At 37.1% G+C, this 22,220-nt stretch overlaps 4 protein-coding genes and 1 long non-coding RNA gene across 11 annotated transcripts; 3 read left to right on the top strand and 2 right to left on the bottom strand.

Annotated features, from left to right (window-relative positions):
- The first annotated feature begins 1,341 nt into the window (after nucleotides 1–1,341).
- On the top strand, nucleotides 1,342–6,677 carry LOC112278399 (receptor-like protein 4). 5 transcript variants are annotated; one of them, XM_090247826.1, is made up of 11 exons: nucleotides 1,342–1,638; nucleotides 2,063–2,692; nucleotides 3,100–3,322; nucleotides 3,568–4,388; nucleotides 4,527–4,674; nucleotides 4,909–4,980; nucleotides 5,102–5,173; nucleotides 5,310–5,381; nucleotides 5,502–5,579; nucleotides 5,727–5,899; nucleotides 6,122–6,677. In XM_090247826.1, the coding sequence occupies exons 2-11, from the start codon at nucleotides 2,617–2,619 to the stop codon at nucleotides 6,259–6,261; spliced, it is 1,875 nt and encodes a 624-aa protein (XP_090103952.1). In that variant the 5' UTR covers nucleotides 1,342–1,638; nucleotides 2,063–2,616; the 3' UTR covers nucleotides 6,262–6,677. The 5 variants fall into 5 exon arrangements, with proteins under 5 accessions (XP_090103952.1, XP_024367592.1, XP_090103953.1 ...); XM_024511824.3 differs by having other exon boundaries at nucleotides 1,417–1,843; XM_090247827.1 differs by having other exon boundaries at nucleotides 1,418–1,723.
- A 672-nt stretch (nucleotides 6,678–7,349) lies between these two features.
- Nucleotides 7,350–8,666, bottom strand: LOC112278400 (uncharacterized). Its single transcript, XM_024511831.3, has one exon. The coding sequence runs from the start codon at nucleotides 8,294–8,296 to the stop codon at nucleotides 7,559–7,561; it is 738 nt and encodes a 245-aa protein (XP_024367599.1). The 5' UTR covers nucleotides 8,297–8,666; the 3' UTR covers nucleotides 7,350–7,558.
- A 58-nt stretch (nucleotides 8,667–8,724) lies between these two features.
- Nucleotides 8,725–10,778, top strand: LOC141045016 (uncharacterized). Its single transcript, XR_016501113.1, has 4 exons — nucleotides 8,725–8,925; nucleotides 9,217–9,307; nucleotides 9,797–9,854; nucleotides 10,180–10,778. It is a non-coding gene; the product is annotated as an uncharacterized LOC141045016 (long non-coding RNA).
- A 1,275-nt stretch (nucleotides 10,779–12,053) lies between these two features.
- On the top strand, nucleotides 12,054–14,422 carry LOC112278291 (RNA polymerase II transcriptional coactivator KELP). The gene is made up of 5 exons (XM_024511545.3): nucleotides 12,054–12,285; nucleotides 12,426–12,779; nucleotides 13,166–13,303; nucleotides 13,701–13,806; nucleotides 13,996–14,422. Exons 2-5 carry the CDS (start codon nucleotides 12,489–12,491, stop codon nucleotides 14,076–14,078), a joined length of 618 nt encoding a protein of 205 aa, XP_024367313.1. The 5' UTR covers nucleotides 12,054–12,285; nucleotides 12,426–12,488; the 3' UTR covers nucleotides 14,079–14,422.
- Nucleotides 14,423–19,676: 5,254 nt separating this feature from the next.
- LOC112278257 (cyclic phosphodiesterase) lies at nucleotides 19,677–21,833 on the bottom strand. 3 transcript variants are annotated; one of them, XM_090247520.1, is made up of 4 exons: nucleotides 21,817–21,833; nucleotides 21,015–21,584; nucleotides 20,760–20,838; nucleotides 19,677–20,201 (listed from the first exon to the last, which is right to left on the bottom strand). In XM_090247520.1, exons 2-4 carry the CDS (start codon nucleotides 21,309–21,311, stop codon nucleotides 19,996–19,998), a joined length of 582 nt encoding a protein of 193 aa, XP_090103646.1. In that variant the 5' UTR covers nucleotides 21,312–21,584; nucleotides 21,817–21,833; the 3' UTR covers nucleotides 19,677–19,995. The 3 variants fall into 3 exon arrangements, with proteins under 3 accessions (XP_090103646.1, XP_090103645.1, XP_024367237.1); XM_090247519.1 differs by lacking the exon at nucleotides 21,817–21,833 and adding an exon at nucleotides 21,672–21,767; XM_024511469.3 differs by lacking the exon at nucleotides 21,817–21,833 and adding an exon at nucleotides 21,702–21,767.
- Between the last annotated feature and the right edge of the window lie 387 nt (nucleotides 21,834–22,220).

Genomic DNA, 22,220 nt, shown 5'->3' with positions numbered 1-22,220 from the left:
TTGTTATTTTTAGTGGAGAAAATTTTAATATCCTTACATGAAATTTTAAAAAATAAATTCATCTAACTTTGCTTCTATTGTAGATTTATATTGGATATATTTCGAACCCTTAACCTGTGGTTTTGGAGACCATTGTTCTACCATTGGAACTATTCTCCCAAAAAAAAAAGTGGTTCTTGGTTTATGGAATTTGCACCTATTTGTGTCTATTTAGTAATAAGTTTGCTAACATGATAATTTATTGCATGTGGAACATCATCAATTTTTCAGTCTATTTGAAGGTATAAAAATTGGGTGTTATTCATGTCACTATAGTTTTTGCTATTGCCACCACAACCCTTCATAGTCCGGCACATCCCATTTTTGTTTAATATTTTTTAAACTATTTAGTTTTTTTTCTTGTTCAATATCTTTCAAATCATTTGATTGAACATAGTATTTTTTTTTATTGAAATGAAAAAAAAAAAAAACTAAAAACTAAAAACTAAAGAAATATGTCAGATAAGTGGTGAGATTGTGGTAATAATAGAAAAATTTATGGTTGTATTAGCAATACTCTAAAAATTAATTTTTTTATATATTTGAATTTATATTTAAATGTTTTTTTTATGAGATTGGTGAATATATTATGAATATATTATAACTTCACTATATTATTTTATGAGATTTTTTATGATATATAACTTCACTATATTATGTTTTTTTTATCATGCTTGACCAATCTCAGAATATATTAACTTCACTATATTATGAATATATTATAACTTCATATATAACTTCACTATATTATGAGACTCTAGAGGGCTTGCCATTTCCACCGATATATGGAATCAATGCGTATTATACTATTTGCAAAGTGCCTCTAGGACATGAGTGCCCTGTTTATAATGTAATTCACCCTAATTAGAAATACACACTATTCAAGTTCATACACTAGTTCCGAAGCAGAGTGTAGCAAGAAAAATCTGCTAAACAAGTGCAGGTATTGGAATGAGCTAAATTTGAATGAATCATAGATGGTGATGGATGAAAAAGAGGTTCTCTCGATGCACATGGGGACCATTCAGAGGCTCCCCAACGCAAACTCAGGGAGTAAATGGAATCAAAGCGGGGAGCAGAGTTCCCCAAAATGCCACAAGGAAGCCTCCACGGGCCACACCCCCCGCAATTATGGCACGGTACCAGACCTGACCGGACGGGTCACCAAACCATCTCGCAACGGGTCCGCTGGTTAGGATCACCCGTCCCGTATCCACGTCATCAGAGGACCTCAATCGAGACCTGGGCTCGAGCCGAGACTTTCGAACAGCTTCGCATCTTTCTCGCTCTCTCTCTCTCGCCCCATCTCGCTTTGGCTGAATTTGTCGGAGCTTTTTCAGATCGCCGAAGCTTTTTTATTTCTTCATATCGACGTCGCATTTCCAGCACATTAATCTCCCCCCTGGACTGCGGCGATGCGTTCGGTGTTGCCATTCAAGGCCGAAGGGATTGTGGTGGGTGAGGGAACCATGTTTTACGAGTGATTTGCTCCTCAGGGGGTTGTTGGAGCGGATGTGAGCTGCATTCAGTTTGTTGGCTGATCGATGCGATGCGATGCGCGCCACGAGGTCGCGACCAGCTCGGATTCCGTCAGTTGCAGTAAGCACCAAGTCGTTGGCTGCAGCAGCTGCTCGTTAGAGCTGGGATGGCTTCGTCGGGTCGCACGGAGTGTGAGTGGACGGTGGTATGTCTGGGACGTAGTAGTGGACGTTTGCTGTATGGAGAAATCCGTTTCGTGAGATTTGTACGTAGATATCTGCAATGTAGAGGCGAATGAAGTTTCTGTTTTCTCTCTACTCATACGGTTAGTGATCAGTCATAGCATTGCTTCGTTGTACATTTCGCTTCACGTGTTCGTTTGTCAATTGCGTGCATTGCGAGTGTGTGTTTTAGTGGTGTAATACGTGTGAGGATCTCTTTGGTAAGGCAAACTGATTGGCTCGAATCTTCTGCTTTGCTTGTGCCGTGGAGCTCCACTTGTTTGTGTATACACTTACTTTGTAAGTCTGTGAATGTTTCGCAGAGACAGTGCCGAGGTTCTTCGTTTTGGTTTGAAAGAGAGCAAGCGCAGTGCCCTGTTGCAGCATTCGTGAGAACAGCTTGCCGAATTGTTGCTCTTTTAGTTTTTACTTCAACTACGAAGGCTAAGCTCTGTTGAGGTTAATCGTAAGTGGAATGAGCTACACAAGGATAGAATGTTGCTTTGAAGGCAGCATTGAGGAAACATGCAGTAAGAGTAATCTGGTCACGTGAGGTTTTGGAGTGATCATTTAATTGGTGCCTGAGCGTCACTTAAACTTCAACAGGAAAGGAGAAATGCTTCTGGAGAGCGCAAATAATTGGCGGTTAGTTTAGTAGAGCTTGGAAAGACATGTGCTGCATTAGAGCCCCTTTTTATATATTACCTTAGGTATGCGGCTTTTTTTACCCGCATTGGGGGGTTATTTGCGTGATTCTCATGATGAACTGAATACCTAGGTGAGGAGTTTGGCTCTTGTCGCTCTCACAGTGATTCATCTCCAGCCAGATTTTTTTCTCCTCTCCCTGAATCCTTTGATCAGCAGAGTTTGGATCAGAATGGAAGCGCTGGCGTTCTCCCTTATCGCATGCTTGCTAGTTGGAATTGCCTGTATGCCCTCAGTGATTGCCCAAGGTAATGTGCTTTTCACCTCGCGCAATTGATGACTTGTTGGAAGACGGGATGTTTTATAAATCACAGAAAACGTTCAATTTTGTAATTTTAAGGTTTTATATTCAAGTAATATCAATCTTTGTCGGAATTGCCAGAAAATTTTAGGCTTCTGAACTTACAGAGAAGAACATTGTGATGCATTGTAGCGTTTCATTATTGTATTGCAAGTATTTGATTCGTGTGGCGCTGAAATGACGTACTGTGATAAGGACCTTAGTTTTGTAGATTTGAGTCACATTGGAGCTGAAGGACTGTTAGGAAGTGTGAGGACATGAGGTTTGGCCTTCAACTCTAATTAAGAGAAATTGGAGAGTTTTAGAGCAAGACTTCGTTTTTCGAGAACTCTGAACCGCAGAGTTGTACTGTAGGACCTTGGGCTGTGCGCATCGCTTGTGGAGCAACCGTTGACACTTATGGTGCAAATGGATTTCTTTGGTCCAAGGATTGGGGCTACTCAGGAGGCCGTTCTGCCAACGTCACTGTGAATAACCACAAAGCATCTCAGCTTAATACGGTGCGGTACTTTCAGTTGTCAGGTGGTGGAGAGAACTGCTACAACATTACAGTTCCAGTTGGTCATTACCTGATCAGGTATTTCCGCCTTTGTTATGCTGAACCTTAATCCTTACTTGAGTAGACTATTACTTCGAGACTTGAGACTTCTTGCTGTCATTCCAATCTATTTGCCCGGGTGCGACACAGTCCTGATCGTTTAATGATCATCACTTCAATTTTGATTTTTAAAATTTTTTTCATTTCTCTTCGTTAAACGTCAATGAACACTTTTGGCACTTGCGATCGGAACCTAATGAAGTAGTACACTCTAACGTGCACAGATTATATTTCACTTTTGGACAAGAAGATAACGCCAGCCGTGAACCGCAATTTGATGTCTCTATAGAGGGCACCCTTGTCTATAGCTTGCTGCCAGGATGGAGCTCAGACGACAATAACTACCAAGATTCTTTGGCCTTCGTCAATGACGGAGCTGCTACTATATGCTTTCACAGCTCTGGGCACGGAAATCCAGCCGTAGCCTCTATTGAAGTGTTGCAGATCTTCAACCAGGCGTATAATAGAGGATTTAACGTCAGCCATGAGTTTATTATGCGGTCTGTGAAGAGAGTAAGTGCAGGAGCAGAGAAATCTGGGTTTGGATCGGACTTTCTAGCAGACCCATGGGGAGGCGACCGGTACTGGGAGAGTGACATCAGCCTCTTTCTTCCAGGGTCGGCTGTGAACCCCATTTCAACCAATTTAACCATAAACAATGCTGCAGTGTACCCAAATATATACCCTCAGGCCATTTTCCAAACGGCTACATCCGCCAACCCTGGTCAGAGCCTCTCTTATACTCTGCCTGTGGAGCCAAATTTAGAGTACTCCATTTGGTTCTACTTTGCAGAACTGGCCACGTTTGTGGATACAGGCGACCGGGTATTTGATGTTTTAGTTAACGAGCAGAAAGTGTTTGCTAATGTGGATATTATGGCATGGGCTCAAGGTGCTTTCAGCGCCCTGATTCTGAACACGACAGTTTTGGTCGAGGGGAAAACTCTGACAGTTACCTTCAATCCCATTATTGGAAATATTGCCGTCAATGCCTTCGAGGTGTATGCGCTCGTCCCTACCGAAGTTCAAACTTTGAATACTAATTGTAAGATTCCTCTTCTCTTTTTCTTTCTGAACAAACTAGCTTACCTCTGGACTTTCGTTAGATGAAGCTGGTTATCTCATCGCCGTTGTGTGAACGAGTCCGGACTCCAGGCTAATGCGTGCAAGTTGTTTCTTGCAGTGTGGGCAATACAAGAGTTGAAGCAATCGTTAAACGTGCCTGCCCGGTTGGGATGGAACGGAGACCCATGTGTGCCGCAATTGCACCCGTGGAATGGAGTGGACTGCAGGCGCAGTGCTGCCTCTGGTTTCTGGATGATCGAAGGCCTGTATGTTCCCCTTCCCCTCTCTTCCAACACATCAGGCAATTCGAATTTCCAATTTTATGCATTTGTATACTTAGAAAACGTTATTTTGTAGTTCGCAGTAGCTTTAATATGCTGTGTCTTCTCTTTCAAACATGTTACAGGTGTTTCTATGTCTCTTCTCACATGGGAATAAACGAGCGAGATTTTACCAGTGGATTGATAGCCTTACCGCTTTGTTATTGTTCCTTGTTTCAGGAATCTCGATTCTCAAGGACTACGAGGTGTTCTTGGGGAGGAAATTGGAGCCTTAACCGGACTCGAGCACCTGTATGTTCAGAAGACAAAATCCTTTTTTCATTGCTACATAAGTGCGAATTCAAAGCAAACTTGGAGGCACATCGATCGAGTATTTTGCTGACCGTCTAATTCATTGTGAAAATATGTGTAGGAACCTGAGTCACAACATGTTACAAGGGCTCATTCCTGTATCCATTGGCCAGCTGGAATCTCTTCTGACGTTGTATGTTCCAAAACACGAGGATATTAGATACATATGCCCCACTATGTGTACTTCCTGTCATTACTTCTTGCAATTGATTTTGCTAAATATCAGGCGCTAAACACAACCATACTGACCACGTTTACGAATTGTACAGAGATCTATCTTATAATCTAGTGAACGGCTCTATACCTTCAAGTCTTGGCAACCTCACTAAACTCCAAAAATTGTGAGTATCTCTTCACATTTAATGTGTTCATACCTCTGATATTGACTTAAACTCGTCATGTATTGATTTTTTGATAGTTGTGCTTGTAAGCTTTGTTTGAGTTCATCTTGCTTCTTGCAGGTTCTTGAACAACAACCTATTAAGTGGTGAAGTGCCTCACAGTCTCAGTGCTGGTGCTCTGCGAGGGGCTAATCTTAAGTAAGTAACATCTGTTCAGGTTTTCTGCTTTCGCGCACCCCCTAATCCACTTGCCGTTTTAGACTGGAAATTAAGATTTTCGATTCAGCTTGCTTAAGCAGGGTTGTCCTGTTGATTCTGTTGCTGAGCTGTATGAATGTTTTGCAGCATTGCCAACAACGAAGATCTATGTGGTGTTGGTATTAAACCATGTGGTCATCTGAAGGGAGGCACTAAAGCAGGCATTATCGTGGGAGTGTTGCTGGGTTCCCTTCTGGCTGCGTTAGCGATATACATATTCTATAAAAGAAGACAAAACATCGCCCGCGCCCAAAGGCTGCGTAAGCCTCTGCTCTGCCCATTTCTTGTCGATTTCGTGCCACATTAAAGTACTCATTTCCATTACAACATGAATTCACAAGATTCATGAGAAGCTGTTCGTGAAATATTCCTATTTTTTTCGGCGATTTTTATTCCCTGTTTGCCATGTTAAGTTGTTTTCTGGCATATTTAATGATAATAATCAGAACAGTGATGCTTTTTCTAACACTTATTTTCTGCAGCTCGAGATGCCCCTTACGCTAAAGCAAGGACGACGTTTGTAAGGGACGTTCAACTGGCCAGGACAGTCCTGACTGATCACTTTAGACCTGTGTACCGTGATCCAACAGTTGCGCCAGGCCAAACCAATCCATTACTGTGAATTTGGTCACTTGCTGTTAGAGGCCCTTGGCCAGTAGAATTTCACATTTGATTCAAGTAACTTGCATCTGAAGACCTCAGAACCCGCAATGATATATTTATCAGAATCACACATCGCTTCATTGAGGAGTCGTCTCTTACCTATGCAGCCTGTAAATGAATTGGTTGCTGCACAGATCGAGTACACGCAGATAGCTTAGGCTTCTCCGCTGAATGTATCAGTCGAAGAGTGTTCACCTTTAGCTCTTCTCCCTTACATGAACTTCACTTCGGTAGTCCACAACAGCTCTGGTTTAGCATTTGCTGGAGCGTTTGAGCAGGTGTGGCATACTGTTATGAGTGACCCACTTGGTTTCCACGCAAGGAGACTACTGCACTTACTGAACTTGTGTTCAATAAACAACACATTTTCGTGCACATCATTCGATAAGATTTGTTTTGTATAGTGTCACATTTCCTTGAAGATCATTAGATGCAGACAAGTGCATTGTACGCAGAACGCGGGCCTGTGGTCATAACGTCAGTTGATATCAAGATTTCATTAATCTGTTTGAGCATGCCTGAAAGATCTTAGCCGCAATTCCAAAGAGCAGGGCCCGAAATTACACATCCTGAAGTGACGGAACATGGCTTAAATTGTTCCAATACACTTCATGCGAACAAGTCCAATGTTTTGCTGCAAGCGCGGTGATACGAGGACCGCTGCAACACAGTTGCTCATATCTGCTGCATCCAGCAAGAACTTAATCACAGCTGCTTAAAATGCTTGTCACATGGACGAAATGCTCGGACCCAAGTCATGCCTTTACTGGGTTGATGGAACTCACCGTTACCACAAATGACACTCTACACCTCGGTTGGCAACAATCTCAAAATTGCCCAACTCATGTGCATATCAATTAATAAATCATGTGATCGCTGGCAATCTTAACAGCATCTTAAAGCATAAGATAGGGGCACTATGATTAAGAAAAACACATGATAACAGTACAGCCTAGCTAATCTAATTTCTTGAAGCAAGCATGGTGAGGGAGAGCAGGCTTGCTACACCCAGAAGCCATAAGTACGCATACCATTGCAAGTTTGGACTCGCATTAATCTCATATATATATATATAGAGAGAGACATACAGACAGTCGTCTATTGAAGCTTGCGTTCCTATGTATATTAGTAAAAATCTATCTCGTGAGAATGTCATACTCTACCTTGTGAGTCAGACAACTACCACCAACAACACTTGACAACATTATCTCCCAAGATGAGTCCATTCAATCAAGGGGACGATCGGCCGTTATCGATTAGTTCCGAATAGAAGTTCTCTCGGTCTTCTCAGCAAGATAAGATAACATTTCGTCTTCATCAAGATCTTCATCATCGTCGCTAAAATCAATATCCTCATCGTCATCAATGTCCTCCTCATCCTCTTCCGCGACCTTCCCTCCCTTCATCTCAAACCACTGCCGGCCTGTGAGCTTCTTCTCCTTGGAAGCCATAAGGACAGACTCTGGCATCAATTTGGCTCTCTCAAGGGCAATCTCAGCTTCATACCTATCTCTCCACGCTACGAAACTATCCACTGTCACGAGATCTCCGTGTGGCACAATCACTTCCTCCTTCTCCACATCATCCTCTTCCTCTTCTACAACATCCTCTTGGCCATATTTTTCCCGCAACCACTCCTTGGCCGAAGTTGCTAAAGTGTAAATCATCGCCATTCCCAGATTTTCTTGCACTTCATCCTGCAGCTTCTGCTGCAACTCCTTAATGTCTGCATCCTTGATTCCCTGCAAACTCCGCACCTTGAGCAAGGGTGGCTCATCTGGGTACTTGGGAGTGTGGGCGAAATTGACCGCTAATCGCACGGGTATGTCAGTCGGCTCATCTTCATCATCGTCCATGGGCGAAACCCTAATCTGGAAACAACGTGCGTCTGTGACTAACCCGCACTCCGCGCTCGTAACCTCCTGCATGTCGTCCATTAAAATCGCCTGCAGTGCCTCTATCTCCATCTCCTGCTCTGCTTCGTGGTCTGTCATCTTGTCCTCCCTGCCCAGATCCTACACCTACCCAAGATTGGTTACAAATAGATTCCTCGTTTCTCAACCAAATCCTTTACCAACCCAAAATCTCAACCTTCAGTCTGCACACAACGCAGGTTTCCACAAATGCCTAGACCCCCACTTCCTCACCAACGACATTGCTCAATTCAATACATCAAGCTTCGACGGCTCGCTCAATTCCCAACTCCAAGTGTAACCAAAAATGAACTCCAAGCATAACCGTTCTCTGTTACTGCAATCGTCGGGGGCGAATCGGACGGAGAAGATGGATGTTGTGTTTCTATCACCATGTCAGACCTATAAACGTGGCATAGTGACCCCCACAGCGAAGATTGGCAGAACAGGTCCCAACCCACTAAAAGCCCACACCATCGTAGGGGTATCCCATTTTATTTTTGGAAAAAATTATTCTCGATTGTGTTCCCAGACCTCAACCCAGATTCGGAGGTGTCTCGCAGGAAGTCGGGGCAGATTTTTCTCATCCACCTTTGTCTGGAAGAATTTGTCGCAATTCGCAATGGTGTTTTTCGAACACATTCGAAGATTCCTTCCACTGCTCACAACAGCAAGACGATGTCTGTAGCAAATTGTGCCGATCATATCCCGTAAGCATGATTTATTTCGTTTTGTACTGGTATTGTATTAGTTTAGCTCTATTGAGAATTTTTATATCCAGAGAATCCACCTCAGTAATATGAAAATAACAATTCATAGCTCTCCACGAATAATTCACGGCAGTTTGGTGATAGGTGGGAGCTTTTTTCTGCTTTTGATTTTTATAAAAAATTTAAAAAATACTTGTTAATGAACTTTATCGTTGTTCTTCCTGATGAGTAGTTAGCGTGATCAAGTTGCTTTGTTACTATCTTTGCTTAGTTTGGGTACCTGTATCTCAGATCTGCAGAATTCGTTGTGCTGAAGGAGGATTATTTGGAAGGTATGCGGAGTGCGATGCGTGGTGGAGCATTAGTTTCAATCTTTTCTTGTGTACGAGACTTTTACCGTTACTCTTCCCATAGTTTCCTTCTTTGTCTACCTCTGTGTTGTTTTCAAATGCTGTTATACGCGATGATGAGGTTCTATTTTAGTGTTGGGGGTTTGTTTTAGGTTTCCGTTCATGATTTGATCATGCCGATTTACTGTAAAGTTAATATTTTGATGTTAATCTCCTCTAACTTTGTTTTGTTTTGTGTTGTTTTTGCAAGGTTTGTTATGTTTCTTTTCTTTTCTTTTCGTTTGCAGTACCTTTTATAGATAGAATTGTACAATTCAATTGCCCCTTGTCGTTTCAGTATTTTCAGGTTAACCTCTAGATTGTTGAACGGTTTTGAATTTTGAATCGAAAGATGTACAGTAAATATTTTAGAAGAGCTTTGCAGATTGAGAGGACGGTATTTGTTTTCTGCATGCTGAGAATAAATGGTTGCTCCAAGTCATGGGGATTGACTAGCCAGGGTCGATTGTGTGATTGTACAGAGGTGCTATGCCAGACCAGGCGATTCTCCCACCTTGCACCTTTTTGAGAGTTGGCCAGGTAGATACACGTATGCTGTATTAGAGAAATGGTATCGAATATGTACTGTCTGAACAAAACTTTATGCGAGTTAGCTGCTTGTATCTGCATGTTATCGATGGTCTTTAGTTTTCAACCAAGTAATCCCGTCTCTAGATTTTTATGTGTGGTGATACTTGCTTGGAAACAAGAGATTTCTATGTGATGATACTTCTAGGCTAGAATCATGTGTGATGATCGAGTACACCATGCTTGGATCACAGTTGTCTTCTGATGTCATCAATCTAATTCCCAGAGACGGCAGAATTACCGCATGATTTCATAGTGCACTATTGCTTCTGTTCAGTCATTTGCAGGATCACAGAATGTGTCAAACATTCAAAAAGATGAAGCCTGGGAAGTAAATGTGAGATTGCAAGGAGTTGACATGCAAAAAGGCTCTCAACGTGCCTGCTGCCGAGACTCCGGTATGCTTGAATCCCACCTGCATTGGAACTTTTATGATAGCCTTTTTTGTTCGTAACTTAGAAATGTTCTTTCAAGTTACTCTGAAACTCCTATTTACTTTTGAGGATTCTGTTGCCGCTTCTGATTTGGTTCAACTTTTTATGGTTACTTGCTACTCTTGAGTCTAGTTCCTAAACCCACCTCCGAATTAGATTAGAATTAGAATTTAGTTTGGCCTTCCCTATTGTCAGACTATGTTTCATGTGTACCCTGAAGCTTGATTCTAATGTCCTTCAATGTTTTAGAAACAAGTCTATACTTTACAATAATTATTACTCCTTTTATTCTCTGTTGCTCGTAAATTCCTAACTTTCATTGTGTCATTAAAGGCCTTCATTGAGTCATAACCATACAAATCTTATACTTTTAGCATGTTCTTGAAACTTGAAAATTTTGAGCTCACTCCTTGATTTCTCAATAAAATCTTAATTTGTTGAAGGTTCTTGTTTTTCTGTTTCAAGGTCAAAATTTGACCTTGTCTCACAAATGGTCTTTTTCCAAGTATCAATTTTACTATTTTAATGATAAAGTTGCAATAGCCTACCCTTAACTTTGTCTTAGAAGTAATTGCATTATTTAACTATCTATTTTACTTTTTTTCAATCCAAATATGGCCCTGCCAAGGTGGTTGAAGTCTTCTTAATACAATATGCGGTATAAAACATAAATTTTGCAGCTAAGCTCAATTTGTTAAACTTGTATTTGAGTTCTTTCCTCATATTTTAGATCTTCACCATTTTTTTCACTGACTAGATGTATTACTATACAACAACACTTTATAAGTTTTAATCTATTATGATGGTATTGACTACATTATAAATAGTTCTATCTAATAATCCAATTTTAAAATATCTTATGACTTTTAAAGCTATGCCTTATAATAAATGAAATTGTCTAAATTTTAAACTAATTATATTAATTAAACTTTTATATTCATAAAAAAATTAAAACTTAAAAAAACAAATAAATGTAATGTATTTTATTTTATGCTATGCATACTTGTAAAATCAAACTTTATCAGATTTTATTATAGAAATAATTTCAATATATAATTGATATAAGTTCAATCAAATTTTATTTCTAAAATCTAATATGATTTGAGAGTTGGATTCATATAATACTTCATCCAATACAAAATAAAATTCAAACAGCAGTAGACCATTGCACTTGTAGCATGATATTTAAAGAGAAGATAATTTTTTAGTAAATCTATGTAGAATAACGTCGAAAAAGGAAAAATATACAATTGAGAATAAATAAGAATAAAATTATTATTATTTTATTTTCTTTTTTTATTTTCTTTTTTTTTTCAGTGCTCTATTTCACTTTGAGTTTTTTTTTTTTTTTTTTTTTTTTTTTTTTTTTTTAAATTTTCTACGTCCTCTTTGTGTAAACAAAAAATATATACACAAATATAAAGTTTTAATTTCAAATGTCTTCCTACAATGATGCTATTTAAGCACTCATTGCTATTCAAAGACGCTTCTAGAGAAATAGATTCCATAAAAATAATATTATGGAATAAATTTTTAAAATAAAATAACCTTCGACCCATTGCGATATGCCGAAGTTGAGCTCCGTCACAGCCAAAGGGTTAAAGATTTGAAATGTGGGGAGACGCATGATGGATGAAAGGGTTGGAGATGAATGAAATATGGATGACCTGCATTGCGAGGGAGGTTTTAACAGGAGCGCGGCCTATCTGTTTCGCACTGGCGGTCTTCACCTCGGCCGCAGCAACTGTTTATGAATTCTGTTCGAGCCTTTGTCAGTCACACACATTTTGCAAATTGTATTGCTCTAAACAATGAAAGTCTTACAGCGTTTGCGGTATTAAGGACGATAGAGCTTGTGGCATTTGAAACGAAGGCGATTGAGTTTGTTCTTGGCTAGTAGAACAGGGCGATTTGATCCAATAAACGGGAGCACAACTACCTGGAGCTAGGTAACTTCCTCGTGATTAAAACGGTTTTTGATTTCTATTTTGTGATTTTCGTTGTTCGAGTGATGCAAGCTGATAGCGGCTGCGCAAGCATCACATTTCCGAAAACACTAACCTAAGTTGTTTTTTCGATTTTTATGAAGTGTGCTGGGAGGGTACAGCGGAGGTCGAAGTAGTGAAGTTTTGAAGAATTTCGAGAGGAAGATATGGAAAAAGAGGAGCAGGCGAGAGTAAGGGCCACTGTGGAAGAAATACTTGCGGAAGTAAACATAGAGGAAGTGTCCGCGAAGCAAGTCCGTGACATGGCTGCTCAAAGGACTGGCCTCGATCTCTCAAGCCGTGAGGGCAAGAAGTTTGTGTCGAGTGTGATTAAGAAGGCTTTAGATTCTGCGGCCGACGCTTCATATGCTGAAGCAGGTGCTCCAAATCCGAAGGTACCAGTCGAAAGGGAAGAGCCTGAAGTTGAAGAAGATTCTAGGGACAGATGTAGTAAGAAGGTGAGAATTTACCTCCTGTGTGTTCAATTCTGCTCGAGGTTAGGACCACAGGGTGCTGCATGTTCTCAGATTTCAAGTGGTTGCTGGTAGAGACCATGTCATGTGAGAACCATTTCACTTGATTGTTGTTGTATCGGAGATTATGTAAGCAATCTGCACATACTTTTGATACTGGTGCTTTTAGAATGTACGTATGTTTACTTTCCACATAATCATGCGTTTGGATCGGCCACCTTCTACAGCAGTAAGACATTTAGTACGTAGCTATCTCGTAGTTGTCGTTGCCATTGCTTTTGAAAGCCGTGTAGGATCTTTTATTTTGCAATGTGTTGCGTAGAGGAAGTAGAAGATGGCTCAATCTGCTCGTCAATTTTCGTTTTATTCAGATGAAAGTCTCAGAAGATGTAAAGGAGGACGAAGACATTCATGACCAAGTGTACGAGGAAGATGCGGAGGAAGCATCTAGAGAAGGAGATAAACCAATTTATGAAAAGGATGAGGAGGGCAATATCATCATATGCGAGGTATATATTATTCATAATCTTTTATTTTCGTTCATTGATTTCCGAGGTCGTAGCATGTCGTCCACAACGCAAAGTACTGATAAGGAGATAGAACCTGCATGTATTAATTTGTGAGGCGTTCAAACTCAAATTAGATTTGTAATTCTTGATTGACCTCATTAAGTTCAACATTAGGAGGTATGTGTTTTGTGCGGATAAAACTTATAGTTCGACGGTTGCCATTCTGCACCATGTTGATTAGTCTGTTGGCACGTACAGCGTAGACACATTGGACGAACACTTCAATTATGTGGTCTTTCCACTCGGCTTAGATGATACTGTCGTAGCAGTGATTTTCTTAGAAGGAACTGTAGTTTCTGTCGTTGGCTATCGAATTGACAGTGAAGTGGTTATGCAGTTATCAGCGAAGCGGAAGGTTGTCGTTAGTCAGTTTAGGGGCAAAACTCTAATTTCGGTGCGAGAATATTATGAGAGGGATGGAAAAGTCTTGCCGTCTGCTAAAGGTCTGATCCTCTTCACAACTCCACCCCAACTTGTCGCAACTCGAAAGTGCTCTATTCCGAATTGTGTTCCGTTTCTATTACAATTTTGTCTTTTACTTTTGTAATTTGAACACGTATGTTTGTTCATGCGAATAATCGTCCATTCTTATCTACAATGATTTCACCTACGATTGTGGTCTATGACACCAGGGATAAGCCTTACGGCAGAGCAGTTCCAGGTTTTGGCAAAATCGGCCAAAGACGTAGAAGCTGCTATCTCTTCCCTTCAGTAATATTACAGTTCCCTCCAATTTTCAATCAGCATATAGATGCTCAATTCCGGGCACACAGTGCATGAAACTTAAATATTGTCCTGCATGGCATTCGGCTTGTTCTTAACAGAGAGTCTGAATGGAGATGCTGTAATCATTTTAGTTAGCACTGTGCATCGCTGCCCTTCGAATTTCGGCCACATTCACAACTCGAATAGCGCAGTTGACAGAGCAGTAGAAAGGGGCTTGGGAAGAGGTGGCGTGGTGGGTTCGGAACCATCATGAATGCTGGGTACTGATTCCCATGAGTTGCATTTCTTACCTTGCAACTTAAATTATACATCCAGGTTGACAGATAATTTTAATTCATGTCGTCCAGAGGCTTGTTGCAGGAATATATACAGCTGAAGCCTTCATCTTTTACAAGAAAACTGTTGTGTAACGTGAGACTTACCACGCATTCATATCAGCAAATCGAAACCACCATGCATGTCAGTTTGATTGAAAAATCCCCTAAGGGAGAGACGTATACATCTAAATTGATGCTCAAGTGAGCAGATTAAACCCCTGAGCATCGAAACCCTTAACGAATTTAGATATATTGACGATAATATATGCTCAAGGGACCAAGTGCTCACTACATTCTCGAGATACTTGGACGTTGGTGGGGTAAGAGTCACATGAACGCTCAAGTGAGCAGTTTACCTGCGCGAAACCTAACCTAAGTATTATTTACGCTTATCTGTCAATGCATGTTCTCTAGTCAGCTCTTGAACCCTTGAGCATGCTGTGCAGTAATCACCAGACAATTGTAGGCAAAGAAATGTCACATCTGAACAGCTATGGTGAGCTTTCTTACACGCACTGAAGATAGCTGTGGTAATTGTGGTAGCTATGGGGTGGACATGGAATAATGCTAGGATCCTCACCACTATGATTGGGAACTGTTTCAAAGATTTTGTCCCCAACAACAAAAAGGTTTTGAGTCTTGATTAATCACTGAATAATACTGTCAGGGTGATATTTTGTACTAAAAGTTTGTGTGGTCATTATGACTTGTATGCCGTTACAAGTGCCATTAGCGATGAGACACACATGATTAAATTGGGTCACGCTTAAGTTGATTAGAATTCCAACTAAATGCTTGTTGAATCAGCTATTTGGTGTTAAGTTTACTACTCATGAACTTGTGGTTTAAATGAAGAAGAATGTTATATAGACCCATATTTTTACTAAATAGACTCATTTTGGATGAAGAATATAGTAATCACAATGAATATGGTTGGTTTTTATTGGTTGCAGATCTAATTGTGGAGAGATAAATCTAGAGGTCATTTTTTTGTTCATGATAGGTTGGTCAATTTAATAAAAACTTGTCTATTTATCATTCTCCTATATGAAGGTTATTATAATCTTGTAGTTTGAATGAAGCAATAAAAGAAGATATAATGTATCTTAAATTAATGCTTATACCTATAATGCAATTAATCAAACCATAAAAGTACATATTATGATTGTATATTGTTATTATTATCATAATTTTTTTTTTAAAGGCCTATAATAAATTTTGAGAATTGTTAAGTTTACATTTTTTGATATGGCTACACCCCACATAACCTCTACACAACTTAAATTGGCTTAAAAAGTGTGCTTTTTATACTTAGGATATATTTAGTAGCCCAATGTTGACCCAATAACAAAAGAAAAAGGAAAAGAAAAGGTAGCCAAATATACCAAAAAAAATAAATTTGAATTAAAGATTTTTTGAGGCAAATATTTTATTTTTTAAAAGAACAACTCGAGATATATTTTTTTCCATAAAATATTCAGTCTCTCTCTTGACCACCATTCTTTCTTAAAGCAAAGAAAGTAAACAATGCACACAAAAAAAAGATGCATATTGAAACTTATTTTTTAAGACATTTTCTAAATCAATCATCTACATATGATTTATTTACAAAGCTATTGTATTCTTGTTTACAAGTCAAAATAATTATTATTGATGTTATTGAATGATTCATTTTTTTAAAAAAAAAATACCTTCTTTTATGCACATATTTTTGTGTTTTTATTATTTTATTTTATTCTATTTCTTTCATGTTCTCAATATGAAGCTCTTTACAATATTTTTTTAAAAAAAGAACTTAATTTATAAACATCAAAATTTATAATAATTTTAATTTTTTTGATATAATGATATTGTGTTATTTTAGATTTTTTTTGGAATTAAATATATATATATATATATATATATATATATATATATATATATATATATATATATATATTTATATAACTACATATAAATGCTTAGTTACCTTTCAATATATATAAATGTGTTTATATATATATCTATCTATCTATATATATATATATATATATATATACAGTCTTTTAGTGATACGAGTACAATAAATGGTTTTATTTACATATTTTAAAAAATAAAAAATAAATTGATTTATAATAAATTAAAAAAATAAAAAATAAAAATATCTAATAGAATATTTAAAATGGTAGATAATAAAAAATTTGTAAAGAGAATTTAACAATTAATTCAATTAAAAACCAAATGCAAAATGTTGTAAGTTGGTTTTTAATTGAATTAAATAAAATATGATAGAAAATATTTAAATACTAATATAAATTTAAACTTAAAAATAAAATTACTTGATATTTACATAATATGTTATGTGTTGATGTAAATGTATGCTATAAAAAATATTGAAGCAAAGCCAGGAATTCCAATAAGTATATATATGTATATATATAAATTTATATAAATCGATTTATATATATATATATATATATATATATATAAAACATCTGCATATATTTAAGTATTAAAAATTATTTTAAATATTTCTACAAATTTTATTAAATTGTATTACAAATATGTCTATTTTTATTTTTGATAATATTTTTTAAAAAATTTAATGATTAGTAAAGACAATTGAAAACATATTCTACAGACATAGACTTTTTAGTAACTATCACAATATTAAAAAAATACCTTTAGAATTTACAATCTACCATACAAGCATATAGTTTAGTGTTTTACTAATGAAAGAGATTTTAATAAATGTCAATTATCTTTTTCCTTCAAAAGAAATTGATGAGAAAATTAAAAGTAAATTAATAAATTTGGTTTTTTTTATGAATTTTATATGTTGATATTGATATAAGTTGTGGTTTGAGGTTGCATTTCAATTAAAAACCAACTTACAACATTTTGTATTTGATTTCAATGACATGAAAATCATCTATTTTTATTTTATTTTATCAGCATTCAAATTTACTAAAATAATTAGATATTATTTTTATCCACTTATTTTTTTGATAAATATTTTAATAAATATTTTTAATAATATTTATTAATTAAAAAATACATATTTAAAATTTTATACAAAATATTAAATCCTTCATATTTTTGATTTAATTTTTTAATTTTTTGAAGATATTAAAATATATTACAAAATAATTTATCTAAATTCTAAATTGTAGAGGTTTTCAGTTTATTATATTTAATTAAAATTTAATCTTTAATACATCTTTTTAAAACTCTTCAAACTAATATTTTTTTTATAATATTTTTGAAATTATAGTGAAATTATTATAATTTCTTTTAGAATATCTACCACTATTGTTGTTCTATCATTCTCAATCTGAAACAACATTTTGTATTTAATTTTAAAAAAAATCATCGTAATAAAAATTTGAAAGAAATTTTATGAATTTTTTAAATATCTTAAGGATTTATTAATTACAATGTCATAATTTTCATAAAAGTACTTCAAAAAATATAATTTAAAGTATTTTAGTATAGCACTATATTTTTATATTTTATTGGTATTAATTGTAATGATTCAAGTCACTATAATGGTCTTGAAGTTTAACAATATTGTCACACATATATTCTTCCTTTGTACAAATTGCACAAACAATTTATTGCAAAAGAATTTTTTAAAACTTTTTTGATTTCTTACAAATTATAAACTTCAATTGAAAAAAAATAATAATCAAACTTGTAGTTAGAAAAAGATCATAGAAAAATAAATATTTTAGTTATCAAAGTAGAATATATGTCAATATATATATTGGCATCAAAATGGGATTTATCTAATGCATTAATAAAGTGTAATAGTACAACCAACATTTTGATATTTAATACTAAGGCAAGTGGTGTTAAGAGTTTTGAGTGAAGTTTCTTTTGTTACTTTTTGATTTTTATATACTTTTACATATTATCAATTTATATAATGATATTCTAAAGATTCATTTTATTGCCTTTTCTACTCTAGTTCCTATTATTGGTTTTATTATTAAAGATTTGTCCTATTGCATAGGTAGAGTAGTCTTTTGTTTGAGATAAATTTTTAATTTTTTCTTTATTCATGTCTAACTATTTTTTCTATCAAAATGAAGGATTTTAGACAAGACCTCTATCTATAAAAAATTAATCTTTGTGGGTTCTAAGAAATGAAACCATTTGTTCTCTTTAATCCCTTTACATTGTATGAGTTAGAAAATAATGAAAGGCAACTGAATTCTTTCCTAAGTATATATGCCAATTTAATCTTAGGCTTTGGATAAAGTCATATTGTATTGAAGGAAGATCTTCCAAGATCTAAAAAAATGCTAATGTCAAAAAAGTCTATATGTATCTAATGTTATTAAGAGTTTAGTATAAAGGTTTTGCTTCCTTATCAGTAAGTTGTTGTATGAGATATCCAGAAAGGTTTTTGATTCACTGAAGATCTTTTAAATGAAGAGAAGCAGCTTCATGGGAATCCAAGTGAGTCAATGAGAGAGAACTTTGAATTTCTTTGGTGGGAATTTTGGATCTCATCAAAGAAATCTATTCTAAATCTTATAAAACAATACTGGAGACCTAAGACATAAGTACCAATGCATGTGAAACTAAACTCTATAAATTTTATTCTAAAATTTTGACTTTTTACTCTCTTTATGATTATAAGTAAGTGACCAAGCACAATATAGAAGCCATTATTTGATAATAATTGGTATAATATGCATCATTCTAAATTTGACAAATTGTTGAATGTTGGCATGGCCATGTTGTGAAGCTCCTACAATCTATTTGGTAAAAAATACTTTAGTGGTCTATTTTGGGTCAATTATACCTATGTGACCTTTAAGTAGATCTTTGCAATGTGTCAACCATGCTACTTTAGAGAAAATTAAGGACAAGGTATTATTCCATATGAAATTTTTAACCAAATTTTTTATTTTTCACATTGCTTTTAAGAAGCCCACTCATATGGCAAGAAAGAAATACAAAGAAGATAGCTGAAATTTTTTTTACAATAATAATCCAACCAACTACATTGATCTTAGTAGAATACCAATATACCAAATTGTGCATCATCCTGTCAATTAAAAAATTAATCTACATCTTTAATTTGGAGAGAAGTCAAAACTTGATCAAGTGTGTCATAACTTGATGTTATTTGGAGAAGCCCAAGCCCAATCAAAAGAATAAAATATTTCAAATTATTTCTTTATTTTTTTGAATTAAAAAAAATTTATACCAACAGCAAACATTATTTAATATTCTGAGTAGAAAAGATACATAAATCCATTATAAATTAGACATTCAAATTGAAACAAAATTTGAAATTACTCACACTAAAATCATATTCTTGTGGTGTTAACACCACAAGGATCTGCAAAGAAAGATAGTATCGACAATGAACAAACACATTGTCGTAATTATAATACTGACTGTGCCTTATTAACAAAAGTTAACCAAACCATGCAAAAAGTCCCTAAGTCTTCTAAATCCATTCTCCCGGAAATGTATAAAAGTATTTCACCTAAACCACGTTACTCCTCTACCACCTTACATAAGCTTTTCGGAAATGTCAAAATTAAAAGAAGGTGATATATTCTCATGACCTCGATCTCTCATTTTGGTAACTCAGCCATTCAGTGGGAATTCAGCTACCTTTACCCATGAATCACACGAATCATCACTCGCATCTGTGAAGTAAAGAGTGAGGTGGGTGATATTAAACTCCTTGCCAACCAAGTCTTTCTCATATTCTGCTGCCACTTTTGCACATAATGCATCCACTTCTTCGTCTGTCATGCGGTTATACAGCAGACTTAAATGGGGCTTGTACTCTGGAACACGTAAAAATGGCTTGATATGTTAATAACTGGCATGCAACAGAGAGAACTACAATGGAAAACCAGCAGATTGCGCAAGACAGGCTTCTAATTAACCAACACATCAGCTGCAACATGGCTATTAGCGAACCTATCTGATAACAGCATTACAGTAAATTACATGGATGATGAACAGTGTAGCTGCTACCACATTGGAGCAACCGAAGCAAAGTTTGAAGCACTAGTTCCTTGACGTTATGGTTTTATATAAAAGTCCAGTCCACAAGCATCCACAACTATACATCTGCTCTTGCAGCCTTGATGTGGTAAGGCCTATCATTTTATCCAAATGAAACAGGATGTTGAGAAACAGTAAGAATCTATTTTGAAATTGACCTCGAGGGAAAATTCACATTTGGAATATAAGCCCGGAAGTAATCATCTTCGCGTACAGGCGCACAACAGGCAGACGCGCAAGCATGAGTACGTGCCGCGTGGATCTCTAGAATATGTGATAGACAATAGACACGAAAGCGACAAGATGAATTAGAAATTGTACGTAAGAATACTCACTTTGTCTAATCTCTTGGATGCTGTTCTCCTCACTGATCAGCTTGAAACAGCGCAACGCTCGTACATGTGTATTGACCACCTACAAAACAAAATCATCACAACCAGCTCAAAACTAAGCATTTTTGAAAGCATCAGCAAAAGATGCATCAATGATCAGTTTCACAATTGCGAAATTAGAGTCTGCTTGCAAGCTTAAAATCTACAATAATTGAAGCTGCAATCAATGATCTAGGTCAGAGGAAGAGATCGCAATACCTCATCAGTCTTATCCATAAGCAAGAAAACGCACTGGTGGTAGGAGTTTCCTTTATCCACTTTCACAACCTTGAGCGTGAGGGGCGGGGTGGATTCACAGAGCGCTTTAAGGTTGTTAACAGCGTCTTCTTGCGTACTGAAAGGCTGGACCATAATAGTTACATGAGGGGGAAACACTGGACCATTATGCTGCTCCCTCAGCAGCGTCATAATTGAATGCAAGTCTTCGTCATGGTGTGGAATTACAGCCCACACAGAGTATGAACCTGATTCCGAATTCTCTTGGCAATCCGCCATGACGATTAACCCCTCTTTTGTGGTGCAGTTGGTCTACTTAATATTGAAAGAACGGTAAAACACACCTTTGCATCCACTCTCCCTAAGAATACTATGTCCGGGTACCCAAATTTCTGCTGTGGAAGTTCCTACAAAACTATCAGCTAGATTTGAATCATTGAGCCCGTGACCTAGCTTTCAAAGTTACCCATGTAAATCAGAAGCAGAATTCTCGATTAAAATCTACATGACAGAAATTTAGCTCCCTTTTCACTACATTCCCATGTCCGCCATCTGCGATAACGCGAACGCTTAGTCCTCGAGCAAAGAGTTCAATTAGCGACAAACTGACGCCAATGCACGCAAAAGAGAAGGACGCACTAGTTCTGCAAGCAAAGGGATCGAGCAAACCCGTCTTCGATCCACACAATCGTCACCACAGCTACATTACTCGAGAACCCACTTGGGCGTTTCTTAGGAACAGAGACTGGGGACTGAAATTAGCTCAGCATGGACTGAAACCCACAAATCTGCCACCCGAAATCATTGCCCAAGCTCGGCGTACCGCGAGACGACAAGTGAAGCAGCAGTAAGAGATCATGCACACGCGGCCAAAGGGGAATTATCGGAAATGCATTAGAAATTTTTCAATCTGCCTATACGAAATGGTTCCGTGGATGGAAGATCGACAGTCTTCCATCGACGAGATTTCCTTTGCAACAAGCAGACGATTCCCGCAACCACGACGACGAGGCAGAGCAGCATCTCGGCGAGAGCTATGGATACATGTGTTTGCATGGCTCGCTTTGACTGATCCGACGTGGCAGAGTGTTGGATGAGTTGGCAGCTACGAGGCCCATCAACGACCCTCTGGTTTCGGGAGGGGTAATAGGTCCCGCGTGGTTTAAGAGTTATTGTGGTGTGAACGCG

The sequence above is a fragment of the Physcomitrium patens genome, chromosome 25 (genome assembly GCF_059467195.1).
Source record: "Physcomitrium patens ecotype Gransden chromosome 25, ASM5946719v1, whole genome shotgun sequence".
NCBI lineage: Eukaryota > Viridiplantae > Streptophyta > Bryopsida > Funariales > Funariaceae > Physcomitrium > Physcomitrium patens.
Note: the sequence above shows the minus strand (reverse complement) of the source record. Positions and strands in the feature narration are given on the sequence as shown.

What these genes read in the sequence shown, in the direction of transcription:
- LOC112278257 (XM_090247520.1), bottom strand. Translation starts at nt 21,311, where the DNA reads ATGGCGGATTGCCAAGAGAATTCGGAATCAGGTTCATACTCTGTGTGG. An exon ending in TTATGGATAAGACTGATGAG is followed by an intron (nt 20,839 to 21,014) that starts GTATTGCGATCT and finishes TTTGTTTTGTAG; the next exon opens with GTGGTCAATACACATGTACG. An exon ending in CATCCAAGAGATTAGACAAA is followed by an intron (nt 20,202 to 20,759) that starts GTGAGTATTCTT and finishes TACGTGTTCCAG; the next exon opens with AGTACAAGCCCCATTTAAGT.
- LOC112278400 (XM_024511831.3), bottom strand. Translation starts at nt 8,296, where the DNA reads ATGACAGACCACGAAGCAGAGCAGGAGATGGAGATAGAGGCACTGCAG.
- LOC112278399 (XM_090247826.1), top strand. Translation starts at nt 2,617, where the DNA reads ATGGAAGCGCTGGCGTTCTCCCTTATCGCATGCTTGCTAGTTGGAATT. An exon ending in TCAAACTTTGAATACTAATT is followed by an intron (nt 4,389 to 4,526) that starts GTAAGATTCCTC and finishes TGTTTCTTGCAG; the next exon opens with TGTGGGCAATACAAGAGTTG. An exon ending in CTGCGAGGGGCTAATCTTAA is followed by an intron (nt 5,580 to 5,726) that starts GTAAGTAACATC and finishes AATGTTTTGCAG; the next exon opens with CATTGCCAACAACGAAGATC.
- LOC112278291 (XM_024511545.3), top strand. Translation starts at nt 12,489, where the DNA reads ATGGAAAAAGAGGAGCAGGCGAGAGTAAGGGCCACTGTGGAAGAAATA. An exon ending in GGGACAGATGTAGTAAGAAG is followed by an intron (nt 12,780 to 13,165) that starts GTGAGAATTTAC and finishes CGTTTTATTCAG; the next exon opens with ATGAAAGTCTCAGAAGATGT. An exon ending in GCAATATCATCATATGCGAG is followed by an intron (nt 13,304 to 13,700) that starts GTATATATTATT and finishes GTGGTTATGCAG; the next exon opens with TTATCAGCGAAGCGGAAGGT.